Raw genomic sequence first — 19,007 nt, 5'->3', positions numbered from 1 at the left:
ACATGGCACACGTTTAGAAAACATTTCAGAATTTCTTCGGTTCACTCTGTTGTTAGGTGAATGTATACACAGACGACTTTTTATTAAAATGTACATTTTATTGCAGATCATAATTCATACAGTTTCCAAAGTTAACCTACGAATGGTTTAAAGCATTGTTAACCGGGTGGAGCCGCCTCTCATCCAGGCTGGTGATAATAAATGGTTCTAGTGATCACAACAGTCTTCAACAGCTAATGCTTCTGATCACATCATTCCTCATAATAGGTTTGACCGTTCTGAATCTTCCAGACTTTTTTTTATCACCTGGAGGTTATTACTGTTAAATCTTGTCAAAAACAACACCAAAAGTTGCTGCTTAGCCTGAAATAGAACAACTTTCTGATGTATGTGGTTCAGTTGCCAGCGTCAATGCAACAACAAAATTCACTAGGAATCGGTATTCATCCTCAATTATGTATGTCACACTGGTCTTTCAGCATGTCAGGAAGACCATTATAGACAATTCATTAGAGGAAAAAAAATAAAGGAACACAGATGGCAAGAGCCAGCTGTGAGACCTTAATATTACTCCAGAACATTTGGCTTCGGATATATAAGATCTAGACTACTCAATAGTGCTAATAAAATATCTTTGCAAGTGGAACACATGAAAGCATCAAACGCGCACAATCACACATACTCATCTGTCTTGTCTTAGAGAAGCAACTGGTGTCTTTAACCAAACAAATGGTTATCCAGACTTCCTAGAGCTGGACAACATGTCCTTATCTTCACATTACGAATCCATACATTTTCTTTTAAGATCCTTCTCCAAATAATCTCAGACAGCCTTGCACATTAAGCTCAAATAAATTCAGCAACATTCACGTGACAATTACCATTTTAACTTTTTGAACTACAGTGTTTGTGCTTTTGAATGAGGCACACAAGTGTCCTCCTGCTTCCTTTGAGAGTCCTGATTGGATTCTCCAAAGATGAAGAACTCAACCTAAATGGATAAACAGGAAGACATGGCACGGTAGCAGGGTTCTCATGGGGTTGTTTATAGTTTTATCAACATTGCTTTAGGTTCAGAATGATGGGAAATGGATAGGCAGTGGAGGTGAATTCGGACAGATTATGGGACAGAGCTGAAACTATTAGGGAGTTGCTGTTCCCCGGCCACTCTTCATCTTCTCCAGCCTTTTCGAGAGGTGGCTGTTACTGGACTCCAACTCTTCAATCTTATCCAGTGCAGAGCGTAACTATCATAAAAATAGTTGAGCAAGCCATTCATTTTATTATATGGACAAGTATAACTTTGCATTTTTTTTTTTTCTTTTAATGAAAGTAGAGCTATTGGGCTATATTACCTCTCGCTGCATTTTGCGTTTCTCAGCTTTGAGTTCGTCCTCCACCTTCTCTGCATTTTCAGATGCAGCTTTGTAACGGGTCACATGACCCTCGAGCCTTGTGACCTACAACATGAGTTTCAATTTAAAACACTTCAAATGTTTCACTATTTTAGAAGAGTAAAATTAGTTCTTAATAGTAATGAAATATATTAAAAGAACTCACATTCTGTTCAAGTGCTGTGACTTCTTGCTCTGATTTGACGAGCTTAAATTTGAGGTCATTGATTTGTCTGATCGCATCCCCTGAAATAAGGAACATTTACAAATAAGTTTTCCCAAGCTCAAGGTCACTGTACAAGGAGAGAATACATAAATACAGCTTTAATCATAAATTCATGTGATTGTACTCATGCATGCAGATATAAATACAGTGACTTGACAGCAAAACCAGAAAGAACACCACAAATATCCAGTAGTTACACAGCAAAACATTAATCAGAATAAGGCTTGAAATACTGTAAGAAACGATATGTTTTTTGTTGAGATATGAATAATTATATAGTTACAGTGATGCAAAGAATTGGTGGAAGATTATTTTAGAGTTTCTGAGCTACAGCACTGAAAGATCTACCACCCATTGATATGAGGTGAAACGAGGTATGGTAAGCAGATTTGAATCAGATGAATAAAGAGAGCGAGAAGGTTTATTATAGTGCAGCAGTTCAGTTAAATAATGGGGAGTAAGTACATGAAGACATTAAAAAGTTAACAAAAGCATTTTTTACTGAATGTGAACAGAAACAGGCAACCAATAGAGAATATATAGAAATGAGGTAATGTGTTCAGGCTTTTTGACTTGATGATGAGTTTTGAACATACTGTAGCCTAGTAATCATTTTAGCAGGCAGTCCAATGAGAAGTGAGTTAAGGTAATTGAGACGAGAAGTTAAGGCATGAATGAGAGTTTTAGTGTCTTTGGTAGGATGCAGAAAAGCAATATTGTGGAGGTGGTAAAATGCAGTCTTGGAAATAGAACTAATATGAGATTGGAATGTAATTGATGAGTCAAATATTACACCCAAATTTCTAGATGGTGTTAACATAGCCCCATCAATGGATATAATCAGTTCAAAAGTTTCAAGAGAGATGATGGAACAAATACAATAAACTCAGTTTAATCATCGTTTAGTTGTAGGGAGTTGCTATGTAACCATATTTTTAATGTAAGCAATACAGGCATTCAATTAATTACGTGAAATATTAGAGGCGGAACGACCTGATATGAAAACTTGCAGGTCATCAGCATAATAATGACCATAGCTATGGATAATTTGACCAAGGGGAGGCAAATCAGTGTTGAACGGGAGAGGTCCAAGAACCGAGTCTTGAGGGACACCTTGAGGGAATGAACCAAAGACAATTTAAAGTTTTGAACTCTAAAAAAAGTCTAATAAGTCTATCCAAGTGATATGATATAAACCAAGACACAGCAATATCCGTGGTGCCGATAGCCGAGAAATAAGTATATGATGAGATGCGGTTTAAAAAAGCTGCTGTTAAATCCAGCAAGATGGGACTACAGCCAGAATCAGCAGATACTAAAAGGTCAGTTGTAATTTTTAGCAGTGCTATATCAGTGCTGTGGCCTGATTGAAAACATAAGGGGTCAAGAAGATTGTTGGCAGAGATATTTGTGCTTGTAGCTACAAAGCAACCACATTTTCAAGCAGTTTGGAAATGAACAGGAAATTAGATATAGGTCTGAACCACAGCCATATTTAATGATAGCCGAACAGACCCAGTGTTCTGTCGATTTGTACTACCCTGTCAGATATTGCTACCTCCCATTACTAAGGTAGGCAGTACAATTCAACAATGAAAATTATGGTTTATTAACATCTACACCTAGGGTTGACCTTATTGCTATGAATGATGTCAGCATGCTTACTAACTATGCACACAGTGATTGGCTGAACGGGGAGGGGTCTCTGTCAGAGATTTATTTATTTAAATATTGTAGAATGTGATGTTATGCTGCAATATTCAAATAAAGGTTTAAATATATATATATTAAAATGTACGTGTCACTAATTATATGTTCAGCTAATTTTCAGCCTCTTACATGTGTGGTTCTCACAAGTAGTTTGTGGATATGCATATAAACAGCCTTTTAATTAACAGTAGAATCATCATGGCTGATAGTAAGACATGCAAGTGTAAAATAAAACCAAACTGGACACAAGAACAGCTTCTTGCCCAACTTGTTAATGAAAACAAGGACGTAATCAAAAGAAAATTTTGAGTTAACCTCCAAAACCAAAAGGCGCATGGGAAAACGTGCAAATATTAATACATACAGGATTATAACATACAGGACAGTAGAGAATCACAGGAGAGCGTGGGGTAGAGAGTTGGGAACAGGATTGGCAAAGGACCACAAATCAGGACTCAAACATGGGTCACCAGGGAGATATGTCAGTGCTATAACCGCTAGGCTATCAGAAGAGACTTGTACTGGTTTTAATGGTAACTGTAATGGAGCCTGTTGGTCTCTGCTGGCAATAGATCACCTTCTATTGGTGGCTTGTTAAAACCACTAAATCCTAATGGAAAATGTCTCAAGACACACAACAGGAAACCATTTTTTGAATGGCTATATTGGTTAAAAGCTGATGGTTTGTTATGTTTGTAATGGTATTTGTAGTGGAAAACATTAGCATTTCTGTGATGGTTTGTATGTTTTTTTTTTTCAGCAGGGTGGATAGTTTGTGATTTTGGTCTTATTGACTCAGCATTCCTCTTAACTACTCCTAATGTTTCAGAGATTTAGGAGCTCATTTTAGCGCTAAACCGCTTTGGGAAATCCTTTTATAGCAAAAATTGAGGAGTCCTAAATTTAGGACTGACACACCCATTATTTTTACTATTTTCTCCTAAATCGGCAAGTTAGAAGCTACATTTAGCCTTAAGATGTTTTGTGAATACAGGCCAGGGCCGGCTCCAGGTAAGGGCATGGCTGAGCCCACCCAAATGACTTGCCCACCCAATCAGAATTAGATAAATATAATGTTCATTTTTGTGTGTATATATTAAAGGTAATCTGAAGCGGACTGTATTTTGAGATGTTTAAGCTATAGCTTGAGACTGCCCAAACAATCACAAAGTAACTCCAGAGAACTGCAGCATATTTATTTTATTAGCTGAATACAAGGTCCGCTGAATTCACACGGAGACTTCAGTCTGTTGAAGAAAGCAGAGACTAACAACGAACGAAAACAGGTAGAAATATCACTCGGAGTACATTAATATTTACCATAGCCTACCACCGAAATTATTTGAGCAGTTTTAATGTTCTAAAAGAAAAATAAAACTATTTAATAATGTTTTCTTTGCATGGATGGGGCATGAGCACATACAAGCATCTAAAATGCATGTAGACTATACAGTTGAAAGCTTACCCCTTTTGACTTGCTGTTAATGTTGAATGTAATAATTACTTACAATAGCAACAGCATTATCCATTATGTAGTTCAGATTGATTACTTTACAAAAAAAAAAAATATATATTTTAGTTCATTTACCATTACAATAGTAGTCTGGTCGTATTATTTTCAAAATAATTAATAGTCCCCCTAAAGTTCTAGATATGATTATGGCCTTGTTTGGTATAAATAAAAAAGTTAGTTACAGAGAAAGAACAACGAGTTTATTATTATTATTCAATAAAGAAAATAAGTTTATTTTGTTGTAAAAGTGCATGATATTCTAGGCTGCCCATGAAAGCTTTTTTCCCCCCAGTGTACATATAACATCCTTTAGTTAATATAGCGATATCTACTGTAATAGAAATGAGTCGAACCAGACAAATTAAAGAGTCTATCAAAGCTGTGTTTGAAACACGGAGCCGAATTCCTCAGGAAGTCATAAAACAGTCTGTGCCACAAGTCCCAAGCAAGATGAGCAACCAACTTGTTAACACAACAGCTTTCAACATTAACACCACTAGAACAATTATTTACAATTTCAATTCGAAGAAGAGAAATTTGGTGTCAAATGTGTTGTTCGTAATGGAAATGCAACGCTGGACATAACATGTAAACCCATGAGATCGAGTAACACAAGTTTCATTGACTTCCCCCACCCAGCAGAACCAGACTGAAATTCCTAAGGGGGAAGGGCTTTAAACCTCTGTCTTCACAGAACATCCCTATGTCAGAGAATGACAAAGAAACTGTCTTTTGTACATATATATGGACCAAAATGAACTCCAAAATGACTTCTAAATGAATATCATTCCATCGCTTAACTCCATATTCATTTATATGTAACCAACACATTCAACTATCATGTTATAATCACTTATTGTGTATGTCTTTTGATAACTATAGGATACATAGTCATGTCTAGTATTGATCTAATTGAATCTGCTTGCTTGATATTGTCCTGACAATCATTTATTTGTCAAATATATCATAACCTGGTAATAGGAATCATGTCCAAAATTAGACCCTGCAAGGCAGGAAAATTCAGACCACATGCTTGGTAAGATACACATATGATTTATGATACCCCCGAGCCAAGACAATATCTGATTGGTCAAGTCAACATTTGAGGTGTGGCCAACAGGCCAGTTTAAATACTTAGGACACCATAAAATCTTTGCTTTTAGTTCTAGCCTTGCTTTTGCTATCAGTCATGCCAGCTTTTTAGTCTCTAGCTATGCTGCTGCTATTAGTCATGCTGTTTGTCATCACTGTTCTTTGAGCGTGGTTCCAGCGTGCTTCGGCCTGCAAGCCTGCTGCTACTTAGCCACGATGAGAAGAAACACCACCTTGTCTCGTCAAACTTTATTTCATTTCTTTTCTTTTCCGTTTGAGAGTTTCGTGTTCTGAGTTAAGTTTTGTAACGTCGAGTCTCCGACGCCTGACCTTGGGTGCCCGTTCAACTTTCAACCAGCGCACACGACTCTGCACCTTCAGCCAACGCCCAACAACCACGGGCTTTCCAAGACGTCACTTCAGCGACTGAACTTCCAGCCAATCAACGACACCGGGATACCCCTTTCAACGGGACTCCCTTTCACAGGAAACCAAGGCAATGTACCCTCAGACATTTGTGCTGGTGTATCTAATATAATTTTAACCCCATTGAGGAACTCAATGCGAGCGTTAATTAAGTGATTGATGGTTGTTCATGTCTATGCAATTTAACGTATTGCTGTAAACTTGGGATTCCATATTTCCATTCTCTTAAACTCATCTTTTCCTAACTTTCGATCTTCCTGCAACTTGTGTGAATGTGTGTGTGTGTGCATTTGTGTGTTAGATTAGTTTATATGTCTTAGATTTATCCAATAAAGCCTTATTCATATTGAAAAGAGAAGTATCTTGTGTTTTGTGCTTACAAGTTAATGTCTTAAACTGCCGATCTTGTTACTGTGCTAATTGATAGTGTTTTCACTATACTTTGGATATTAATATCCAGCGCAGATTTGATGTTAAACAGCTTGTTCAGTGAATCGCAGGGCGTCTCAGTGATCAGCCGTGAAACAGTGATTCTGTTCAAATTCCCTTTAAATTATTAAATGATTCCCTTTGAGCTAAATTGACCCGTTTCCGTTACACTACAATATATCTAGGCTTTTTCCCCTTGCAATACAAATCCCCTCCCAGCCCACCCTTCTTTAGCTGTCAAGAACCAGCCCTGATACAGGCCCAGATCCATTAAAAATGATTGCTAACAATGTAATGAACAGTGTGAGCTGAAGAACTTTTGCCCATAGCTGACAGAGTGCAGGCAGTTTCTTACTCTGTATATCCATGATGCTGGAGTCAGCACCGTTCTCCAGCACATCTCCCTGTGGGCTGGACGAATCCTCCATACCATTCTTCTGTTTCTTCTGCTCAAGCTGACCTTTCAATCGCTTAACCTGAATAAAAAAAAAACCAAACAAACAGAAAATCATGCTTGTAATGGCACAAAATGAGGATAAAGTCAAGGTAAAGTACTGTAACTGCCAGCAGCGCACCTGCTCTATTAAGTTTTCCCTCTCATCAACCAGTTTTCGCAAGCGAATTTCTGAAAAGCAAGTTCAAGAGAGACCATTAGACAACAATCAACATATTTTTCCTTGCAGGTTTTTTTTTTTTTTTTTTTTTGAAAAACAACTGTTTATCTACCTTAATAAAATTAAACAATTTTGGGACATTCATGTTTTTTAACAACTACAGTTAAACATCTTAAACATGTATTTTGCAATAATAAAATATTACATTCTCATGTTAAAACAAATTCCAAGGTTAGACAGGAAAGATTTCACATACCAGGGGTGGGAGGAGCCAAAGGCATGGAGGGGGAGGAGTCAGGGCATGCAAAAAGTGAGGCTATCCTATGCTGGGATGTGAAGGATGAGGATGGACAACATGCAGAAACTTCAGTGACCTCAGAGGCTTCAGCCTCATGAAGTCAAAATCTCTTAGCGTTCGCTCAATCTGTACGTCTATTACATGCAGTGTTGGGCAAGCTACTTGGAAAATGTAGTGAGCTAAGCTACCAGTTACTCTACAGTAAATGAAGCTTCACTACACTGAAGCTACCCCCTTGGGAAATGTAGCAAGCTAAGCTACATCAACAGTAGCTTGCTACATCTAAGCTACTTTTAAAATCAAATTTTTATGTTGAACACGTTTTATTACAAGTCAGTGCTATCTCAGTGCTTAAAACTGTCAGTCAAACAGATAGGCAGGTGTAATTGTTTAGTTTAATAGTTTTTTGTGTTCCTTATCAATTTGGCAACAAAAACAATCAAAATACATGTAATTAACAATGTACGCACAAGTAAGTGTATGCACCTGTTGCATGGGCATGCTTAATATACTGTAGGACTTTGCAGAACAAAATGCAAGACCTCCAAACAGTACCAAAAAAATGGCCAGGCTGGGCCTTATGAAACAAAAATATATTGCAGTATATTGGAAAATATCATGTAATATATTAAGCATATATTCTTATATATATATTTTTTTTCCAATATATTGCAATATATTGAAAGCGGCAATCATTTGTATATTTTGCAATATATTAAATAATATATGTGTCATCAATATATTATTAAATGTATTTAAATATAGAAAATATTAGAAATAAAAAGGGAAAATAATATATTACAATATATCACAATATATTTTAAGAAATATATTGGTAAACATATTTTCCTTTCGTAAGGGCGGACCCTGATCATTTTTACAAGCAGCATCTGAAAACTAATATTTTCTCTCTGTTATCTCAGTCAGTGTCATGTACTTGTCGAGGTACGGCCACGGCGACTCACTCCTCGGGATTAACTGTTCTCCGACCTCATCCTATGCTATGCCATCATTTCATCAAATAATTTTTTGCCAGACTGGCCAAGGAGTGGTACCATCCGGACCAGAAGGTGGCGGTAATGCATCATAAAGATGGTTGGTTGCTATCCACCGTAAACACGAATAAGATGAAGTAGCGCCGTCGCGTCTCTACTGATCCATGATCAGCGATCTTAGCAGTTGTATTTCCCGATTTGAGTTTGAGCTTCAGAAATGCTTGCGAAAATGTACCTTGTGTGGAAGCTACCGCGCTACTTGGTAAAAAAAAGAGCTTCGCTACTGAAAAGCTATTTGATTCAGAAAGCAGCGAAGCTACGACCAAGCTACTGAGAAATGTAGTTAAACTAGTAGCTTTGCTACTTGTAGCGACGCTACTGCCCAACACTGATTACATGACAGTGTTTTTCATGTTAGCTTGAGGTTTGTGAAGCAATGAATGTGTGACAGTGACATATTATCATTTTTGTCCTAAAAAATAAAACTATCATGACTTAAAAATAAGTAAATCTTATCTGAAGCGGTTTAATTAAATGTCCTGTATCAATATACTTAACAAAATTTACATAATAAACAATAGTGTAAAACAAATTTTTAATTGCTCAAGTTTTATTTTAAAATACATGGTTCACTTAACAAACACTGTCTCAATGTTCCAACACCATCTTCACCAAACAGAATCAAATATTTCCTTTTTTTTTTTCAAAACTTATCTTCCAACAAATAAATTGTAAAATCAAAACATAACTTCAAAGCTCCGGTCAAATTCTTAGAGGATTGTTTAATAAGTTTGGCACACAATAACTTTTTTTATTTTTTATTTACCACCATTTTTAACAACATAACACCCATTTAAACAAAATACATTATAGGTCCTTTGTTACCGAAAAAAGTGTAATTAAGGAGTTGCTAAACATGACTGCAGCACAGACAGAAAGCTGATCAGTTGTATCACTCATATAGTATAAGAAACGTTTTATTCATGCTCATGTAAAATTTCATAATACATATGACACTTTAAACCCATTACTGATAGCATTTAATGAGTAATTGGTTTGGGGATTTTAAATACTGTTTGAACTAATTTCAAGTGTTCTGTCTGTATTGTTAATCAGGTGTAAAACATGTATAAAATGTTTGCTGAAAAGATGCAATGACTGATAACTGGGATTGATTGTAAGATAGGTTTGGTTATTTTAGGGTTCTCTGAAGTAATGGTCCCAAAATAATTTCATTAGGATCAGCATAAGTGCAAAATACTTTTTTCCATTAAAGATGCTGGGATGAGACTCAGCAATGTCCTTGTCTATTAAGACATTTTACATTCTTCTTTCCCCTTGCCCTTCCCTTTCCCTTTTCCACTTTTTTTAGATTCTTTTCTTTCATGTGCCTTGTTTCTTTCTGTGGTTTCCTTCTCAACTTCCAGATCTCCTGAAATACTTGACACTTTGTTTCCGTGTTGAATGGAACTATTGATCTCTTGGCCAACATTTCTTTTCTCCATCTCTGAGATCAGATTAACTCCTTTACTGAGCGTCACATTTTCTGATGCCTGCTGATGCTCCTCAAATGCATCTTTATTTCCAGAAGTCTCATGCTGCTGATCATTAGGTTTGATTTCACTGCTGATTTGGCTGTCCTCTGTTAAACATCCTTGTATAACTGTTGTAGTTTGTGGGTTTTCTGTGTCTTGTCCATCATCTTTCTGCTCTTTAGACTTTGATTCCTGATCTGCAAGTTCTAGATGTTCTTTCTGAGTTTGGTCCTCATTGGTGACATTACTTTGGAATTCCTGTTTTGCTTCTTGGACGTCATCTTTGAAAAGAGTACCTTCTTCTGTTGGCTGATCTAGAATGTTTTTTAGAGGGGCATCTGATGATGCTTCAAGATCCATTTCATCAAAATCAAACGATTCTCCTTCATCTTCCTCTTCTTCTTCTATCAGCTCTTGAGCAGCCACATCTGACTTTACCAGAAGGTCTTCTCCATCTTTAGACAGTTGCACTTTAAGCTGATTTTGGATTGATCTTTCCTCCTCATCTTTTCCAACCTTAGGTTCTTGGTCAGAAGAATCTGACTCTCCAACTGATTCCTTAATTGCTTCATTGGGAGACGAGTGATCCTCATGCACAACCTGAACCTGTGTCTCAATTAAAGGGGTGTTGTCACCATGGCTTCCATCAGACATGTTTTCAGTAGGTACTCTAAGGTTTTCTTTATCCAGATCATCTTGTCTCTCAACCTCTTCCTGGTCTAATCCTAAACCAATACTTTCTTGGGTATCAGACACTTTTTCAGTAGGCGCTTTAAGGTTTTCATTATCCAATTCATCTCGTCTCTCAACCTCTTCCTGGTCCAATTCTGTTTCAGCACTGTCTTGGGTATCAGACACTTTTTCAGTAGGCGTTTTAAGGTTTTCTTTATCCAGATCGTCTCGTCTCTCAACCTCTTCCTGGTCTAATCCTGATCCAATACTTTCTTGTGTATCAGACACTTTTTCAGTAGGCATGTTAAGGTTTTCTTTATCCAGATCATCTTGTCTCTCAACCTCTTCCTGGTCCAATTCTGCTTCAGTACTGTCTTGGGTATCAGACAATTTTTCAGTAGGCGTTTTAAGGTTTTCTTTATCCAGATCATATTGTCTCTCAACCTCTTCCTGCTCCAATTCTGCTCCAATACTGTCTTGGGTATCAGAAACTTTTTCAGTAGGCGTTTTAAGGTTTTCTTTATCCAGATCCTCACATCTCTCAACCTCTTCCTGCTCCAATTCTGCTCCAATACGGTCTTGAAGTTGGTTTTCCATTGGCTGATCAATAGATGGTTCCTGGATTACCCTTTCAGCTTCATTTTCCACCTTCTCCTTTACAGAGGAAGAGAGATGAGCAGAGTCATCTTGATCTTCAGGATTAGTGGTCCCATCTATATCAGTGTTCTGGACATTTACTTCCTGTTCTTCCACTTCACAGTTCAGATGACTCTTCACTTCCTTCATGTCTACCGACGAAGATCTCTCAATGTTCTCAGAGCAGCTGATGGACTCAACACCCCCTTCACCTGCATCCATGGACTGAGCAGCAGGTTCACGAGGCAGTGAAGTCTCAGTTTCTGAAGATACAAGCTCACAGCTAAAGTCTACAGCTTCAGAGTCAGGATTTGTTGAATCCTCAGTGTGTTTTTCAATAATGTTTGCAGGGTTAGAGATAACTTTGCTGGACAGATCATCTGAAAGGATACCATTGCTAGATTCAGGACAATCAAAATTAGAGATTGTTTTAGAAATTCCTGCTAAATCAGCTTCATCTGTAACTAACAGAATTTTATCTTGAATCTCATCAGCATGTATATTTGCACTTGCTGTTTTGATACCATCCAATTCACTGGTTCTTTTAGCATCAGGTGGGACATCTGTATTCATCGTTGTTTGGGATACATCATTCCCTAAGGGCTCCTGGTTGTTTCCTTCTAGATCACCTTCTGTTTTTTGGTTTGGATGGTCTTCACTACAGACTGTTTTAGTCTTGTCATCTATCTTTGTGTCAATCTCTTGCTTGTCACTTTGTTTTTGCTTCTGCTTGTTTTTCTTCTTCCTTTTCTTCTTTTTATTTGAAGCACTAGCACCTTGGGTTTTGGCAAGCTTCTCTGTTTGAGATGATTTTGCAGGCTCCTCTTTGAGTTCATCATCAAGCACAGCTTGACCAGGTTTATCAGGTTCATCATGGACAGAACCAGAGACAGACTCTAAAGGAGTTTCTTCTTTGATGACCTGACTAGGTTTGACACATTCACTCTCTTGTTGATCTGTCTCCAAATGTCCATCCTTGTGAACAATGCACTCTAATTCCTCTGTATTAGCTCTTGAATCTTCTGGTATATGTGCCTCAGATTTTATCTGCTCCTTGGGTCTCGTTGCAGTGAGTTCATCATCACCAACAGAACTTGGAGGTTCTTCAGGTCTATTCTCAAGCTGCTCTACACCCTGATTCATTTGGTCCCCAAGATCTCCATTCTCATTTGCTTCTAAAGGTGCGTTTGTAGAACTGAGCTCTGCTGAAATCTGCTGATTCCCTGGCACCCCATCATCCAAATCTTTTTGTTGCTGGTCTTTACACACCTTGAACTGATGAGTGCCTGGGAGATGATTGAGGTGTCAGTAGTTAAAATCTGTAGAAGCCTTTGAATATTTGGCAAATGTTTAGAGCAAGAAGAAAAAGAAAAAGAGGGAAAGGAGCGAAAAAAGACTCCATGGCAAAGTTCTTAAACCCATACAAATCAAAAGTCTTGAAGGATGTCCCGAAGAAGAAAACCCCAAAATAAAGTCAAGAACTGAACAAGCTACACTGCAATTCCTTTTCTTGATTTTGATGTTAAATTCAAGGATGTTGACATTTTCAGCAAATTTACAAACACTCATTCAGCAGAGTATTGAAATGTAGACTCAAGAAAGAGACATGACTCTGTAGTGTTAACTTTCATTCTAGCTGTATATGCAAAGTGGATTCAGAGAAACAGGAAAGTGTGAGAGATGTTAATGGGACGGTGACAGTTTGGTTAGACTTGGCTTGAGCTGTACAAGCCAAAAATGCAAAGTGTCAAAGCTAAAACATGTTAGCATGCTATGAATGAAGCTAAGGAAAGCAGCTTACCTAGGACACTACTCCCCTCTCGGATTTCAGCTGATGCAGTTTGAGAATTCTGATCAGCCTTTCCGACTTCATCTGTTTCTCCATTGGTGGCCAAGTCGAGTCCAAGGACAATGCCATGTTTCTGGACAGCAAAACAGTTTAATATTAGTATACTTATTACTTTTTAAAAATCTGGTTAAATTTAGATGCACTGGACCTAGATTTCTTATTTGTAAATATGTATTTGTAGATAATATGATTACGATACGGTTCATTCAGTCAGAGATTGAGTGTTAATGAATCAGTCTCGGTTTACATTATAGTCTGGGTCTTAGCATCTGTACATGAAAATGAATATAAAGCTTTTTCGTTAGGAAAATGTGATGAGAAAAGAGTGAGCCCTAGTTTCACCACACGCATCAATACCTTCAAAATATCTTTGAGCTGAACAACCTCATCTCTAAGCTCATCCCGTTCATTTCGAATGGCATCAGAAAATTCCTTCTGCCTTTCTAATGCCTGAACAGCACCAGAAGGGATTTGGCAAAGATGCGGGCGAAGAGGAGAGAAAGAAGGTGAAAGCAATGAAAACATCAGTGCTGCAGACAAGAACAGTTTTGCAATGACAGACAGGTTGTAGCAGGAAACAGATGTGGAATCTAGTTCAACTACAATTATATGTTTGAAAGATAACATTATATTTCTCTTACAGTGAAGGTAATGACAAATACAGTTTTTACAGGAGTTGGATACTGAGGTATCATACCCCAATTTTTTTATTCTTCCACTCAATAGTTTCCTGGAGGTCAGAAATCTCCCTAACATTGCCGTCTTGCTTGAGCCGTAATTGACGGATCTCCTATAGAGAGGTATTGTGCATGGAAGAAGACCAAAGATGAAGGAAGGAGAGAAGCTGTTAAAGCAGATGGGCAGATAAGCCAAGCATTTGAAAAAGACAAGGTTTTAGGACATGCATAAATACTACAATACTCACAGTGAGCAGTTCTTCACTCTGTTTCAACGTCTCCTTCAGTTCACTGAACTGAAACTGCAGTATGCTATGAGCATGCTTCTCTCGCTCAAGGTCCTAAAATATAAAACTGCCTTCAGTTGTTTTTTACCCTTTAAATTGAATATTTAAGAGTGTTATCACGGAGATTAAAAAGTACAAAAATGCCATTTGTACACCATTCATAAAATGACAAAAAAAAAAAGATTACAAAATGTAATTTCCAATTAAAAGCTCTTACTATTTTAACAATCTATTTTTTTGTGGTTCCACAACATATTAAACAAAGCATTACTGCAACTTATTATAATGCACACTTGACTGTACAGACCTTACACTTTTCCTCAAGCTCACGGCGTGTTTCAAAGAGCATCTCCTCCAGTTCCATTAAAGAGTCTTTCAAAGTGTCCACTTCATACATCATATTGGTCTTCTCATTGTCCAGCTGTGCATTGGAGACCATGGCCTTACGGTACTTTTCCTCCACTTCCAAAAGGGAATCCTTTAAAAAGTCAGACAATACGATGAAAACCAGCCAACACACGTCTGTGCATGCATTTCAATACCTCAACCTCTATATCAGTCTTAAACACAATTTTAAACTAAATTTCTCCTTAACATTAAAAATCGAATCAAACTAAATCATGAAGAGGGATGTGTAACGATATGTTTTGGAGAATAAGATAAAGTCAAAGATGAAAGCAAGGCGGAGAAAATGAGGCTATAGACCTCAGTGGCATAGACATAAAAACATGCAAGATGAGAGAACCAGAGACTAACATCATATCATCTTATTGTTTTTCTGATCCACCGCTGGTTAAAAAGCACAAAATGTGTTGTTCCTTTGCCAGCACTATAATATATAAATCAAAACAAAGCAGATTCTCGCTGGGCTTTTGGACTGGCACTGCCTTTACCAGCCATGTACCTTGAGCTCTTTGAGGTTCTGCATGTGCTTTGCCTCCACATCTTGAATCTGATCCTTAAGCTCATGGATCTCCTGAATGAAAAGCATGAAGAGTGAGGATGAAGAAGAAGGATAAAGGATGCAGTGGAGGAAGAGCAATTGAAGGGTAAAGAACACCAGACTTTCAAATGAATTACTGTGCTAAAAAAAAACAAGTAAAAAGCTGTAGAAAATAACAGTGAAGCAGATCATACAAGGTGGTCAGTCCTGCTCCTGAAGAGTTCAACACACAAACATCTTAGTTATATTGTTCAGGTGTGTTTGATTGGAGCTGAGACTTTGTTGGAAGACAGATCACTAGAAATAAGACTGAGCAACATAAAGAAAGTGGAAATTGTTTTCTGTGAGCAAGATGAATGATGAAAATGAGCAATGAGTTCTTATCAGACTAAATTATATAATAAATAAATATATTTATAAAATATGTACTATTAACTGATTTGCCAGCAAATGCATACCATGTAATCATGGGATGATATTGTGGTTCTATAAGCCTGCTTCTTAAATGTAAACTGCCACAAGACAAAGAGATCAGGACACACACCTTGATTTCCCTTATGGATGCTTCTGTGTCAGCAGTGATGGATGTATCTCCACTTCCTCTCCGTGAGGACGTCCCACCTAGAGAGGTTAGAGTGGCGCCAGAAATAGTTGATGCTCGTGAGGATCCCTAAAAAGTCATACAGTAGGTAACATCCCTTGGTTATAGAGTAATGGCTAAAAAGATAAACAAATTGACAAAAAAAAAAAAAAAATTCACAAACCTTTTCTAAGTAGTCTCGCTCTAACCTGTCATCAGCCTGTAATTAAAAAAAGATGCACAGTCAATAGATTTTGTAGTCTTGAAAAAAATAAAATCGAGTCTCTTATTCATTCATTCTGATTCATGCTGTTCCCTGAAGACATGCTGTCAACACAAACAAGTTAGTAAAAGAGATATCAGTCCAAGTCAAGCTGATAAGATTCAAACCACAATGACAGTATTTGATTAATAATCAATCTGTAACCATCAAGCAATTCTGTAATTAACAGGGTGCTGTGAATAGGTCTTTTATACAAACAACATTGACTTACAATATTAACAACTGGAAATTCTATCAATAATTTATAAACATCAGACTTCTGTGGTTCCCTGCAACCATAACCACTTTTCTGACCACTGACCATCTCACATGCTGACCATCACCTCAATTCAACATGCCACTGCTTGTATACACACACACACACACACACACACAAGCAATTTAAACCAGGGCATCAACCACCACAAATCACATGAACCCGAAGATTTCACTCTCATACCATTGACAGCCTCCCATTAACGTTTGGCAGGTCAGGAATGACCACACGGTCAAGGTCTCTAGAGAGGCCACTGATACTAGCTGAGCTGCGCATAAAACTAGCCACGGAGCTGCTGCAGTCCTCCTGGAAACCACCAGATGACAGCAATGAACATCAATGCAAGAGGTATTTCAGCTATTTGTGAAGTCTCAACTGTCCAAGTTTAACAGTTGGCTTTTTGCATGCACCCAAAGAAAGAATGCACACAAACACTCATATAACCTCAGATGTCCTTTCTTACACTGTTAAAGTAACTCAACCCTACTTAATAAGGTAAACATCGAGCAATTACTAAATTTTAGAGACAAAGCATATTCATCCACTGATCTAGCTAGAAACAATAATCAATTTCAGCAGTACCGGATTTATGAGACATTAAAAGCACAAGCCTCAATGAACTGGATGCTTGTAGCTGTAACTGAATCGGTCACTGAGAAAGCAACTTGAGAAATATAATTGTGATAGTCCATGATAATCTTGGGCATCAGTGGCAGTGAAGTTGCTCACCACTGGACTTCCACACGCAGAATTTGCTCTGGACGAAGTCCTAGAGCTGGAGCCCGGGAAACCACCGTATTCAGAGGACTAGAGGAACGAACACACACACACACGCAATAAGAATGTGAAGAAACAGAGAGACAGAGCAAGAGAGACGATGTACTCAAAATGGATCAAAATGGATTTGAGATTGTCAGACATTTCAGGCCTGATACAGTCACTGCACATCCGTAAGAGACTCAAAAAAAAAATCAAAAAAAAATCTACAAGCTGTACTAATTTACAAACAGAAAACAAGCTGGTAGAAGACTACCCACTTTGACAACACACATGCCTGTCAATCCTTTGTTGGAGAACACGCTTGACATGAAATACTTGAAATTTACTGTGACACTGCATCTAAAATTATTTTAAACTGCATTTTGTTCATTTCTTAAGATTATACATGCGGTTATTAATCTGAGAGACATGCAATATTTGTACTTTTAAATGGTTCTATGGTACTGCAAATCAATTAAATGAACTAGTGAAATATAACAGTTGACATATATAGTTTATGGTTATGATTGCTAATATACAGTACTGTGCAAAAGTCAGTTATTTATATGTTTTGCTGTAGTGTTTCAGTAGTAAATATATCAGTTTACATTTCCAAACATTATTTTGTCATTAAATGTAATAATCCAGAGAGATTTCTGTTTGCGGAAGGAGTCTGACATCAGTCAGTGCTCCACAAAGAGAACTGATCTCACCATCATCCAGTCTGTCTGGAGTGACATGAAGAAACAGAACAAACTGAGACAGAATAAATCCAGAAGAACTGTGGCAATGTCTCCTAAATGCTTTAAGAAACCTGCAAAGGTCACTACAGCAAAAAAAAAAAAAAAAAAAACCTTACAACCTTACGTCCCCTTGGAATTATAAGGTTCTATCTGACATTTTTGTCAAAATTGAGTTATTCACATATTCATATTCTGTGTCAACGTATTTACATTATGTGATAGATTTTTTAATGTTCTGTACATTATGGGACTTTTTATTTAAAAAACAATAAGGTTCTATCTACACAGTCGAATGGAACACAAAAACTTTGAAGCTCAATATCTCAAAACTACTTGGAATGCAGATAGAACCTTCTAATTCCAAGGGGACGAATGGCCTAAGACTTTTGCACAGTACTGTATATTTAAAAACACCTAAAATACACACTTTCCTTTGAACATTCATGCCTTTGAACATTCATTTGATAAACATTCCTAATGTTTATCAAAAGATAATGTCATGTGACAACGTTAAGATTGTCAGCTCTACAAATATAAAGCACTCTTAACTTTAAGGAATTAACAAAACTCATTCAAAGCCTTCTTAAAAGCATTTCAAAGCACTTCTGACCTGCATTAGCTTTGTGTGTTTAATGTGTTAAAACATACACAGGTAATATTTGGAGAATGCTCTGAGTGGCATTATAGCATTAATTATTATGAAGAGAGAATATTACAAAATATATATATATCACACTTGTTGGTTAGGGAACTCAAGCCACAGGTTAACATTACAGATTTCATGCACATTTGCAGTTCAGTGCAATCACTCTTACAGCACGAGCACTGGAGCGTCGAGAGCCACTGTAGAGACTGTCCTCATATACAGAGCCCTGATGACGGACAGACATAAACACACAGCAGAGAAACAACATTTTGAAACAACAACTGTGCAAGTGAGCATGCAAACTCTCTCCACAGTCTCACTTCTCCTTTTTTACGCACAGTGTATCAATAGTCTTTCATCACATTCAGATGACATCATTTGATTTCTGTCAGGTTGTTGGGGGAAAGGTCTATAACTAGTTATTAAAAGTGAAGTGTGTCATAG

At 37.4% G+C, this 19,007-nt stretch overlaps 1 protein-coding gene across 14 annotated transcripts in view; it reads right to left on the bottom strand.

Annotated features, from left to right (window-relative positions):
• Positions 1-94: 94 nt before the first annotated feature.
• Positions 95-19,007, bottom strand: part of LOC113098498 (leucine-rich repeat flightless-interacting protein 2-like) — a 37,297-nt gene continuing 18,384 nt past the window's right edge. For 3 of the 14 annotated variants that reach the window (XM_026263605.1, XM_026263607.1, XM_026263608.1), the window contains 12 exons: positions 18,733-18,789; positions 17,145-17,222; positions 16,599-16,721; positions 16,061-16,096; positions 15,841-15,966; positions 15,258-15,329; positions 14,661-14,831; positions 14,315-14,407; positions 14,087-14,179; positions 13,747-13,839; positions 13,342-13,462; positions 9,165-12,826 (listed from right to left, as the gene is read on the bottom strand). In XM_026263605.1, coding sequence (XP_026119390.1) covers positions 10,008-12,826; positions 13,342-13,462; positions 13,747-13,839; positions 14,087-14,179; positions 14,315-14,407; positions 14,661-14,831; positions 15,258-15,329; positions 15,841-15,966; positions 16,061-16,096; positions 16,599-16,721; positions 17,145-17,222; positions 18,733-18,789 — 3,882 coding nt within the window. In that variant the 3' untranslated portion in view covers positions 9,165-10,007. Of the gene's footprint in view, positions 1,248-1,355; positions 1,461-1,560; positions 1,641-7,145; positions 7,267-7,365; positions 7,416-9,164; positions 12,827-13,341; positions 13,463-13,746; positions 13,840-14,086; positions 14,180-14,314; positions 14,408-14,660; positions 14,832-15,257; positions 15,330-15,840; positions 15,967-16,060; positions 16,097-16,598; positions 16,722-17,144; positions 17,223-18,732; positions 18,790-19,007 lie in introns of those variants that run through there. The other 11 variants (XM_026263611.1, XM_026263613.1, XM_026263612.1 and 8 more) reach the window with 7 other exon arrangements.

This window comes from Carassius auratus, unplaced genomic scaffold (assembly GCF_003368295.1).
Source record: "Carassius auratus strain Wakin unplaced genomic scaffold, ASM336829v1 scaf_tig00216571, whole genome shotgun sequence".
In the NCBI taxonomy this organism is placed as follows: Eukaryota; Metazoa; Chordata; class Actinopteri; order Cypriniformes; family Cyprinidae; genus Carassius; species Carassius auratus.
This window is presented reverse-complemented; position numbering and strand designations above follow the sequence as displayed.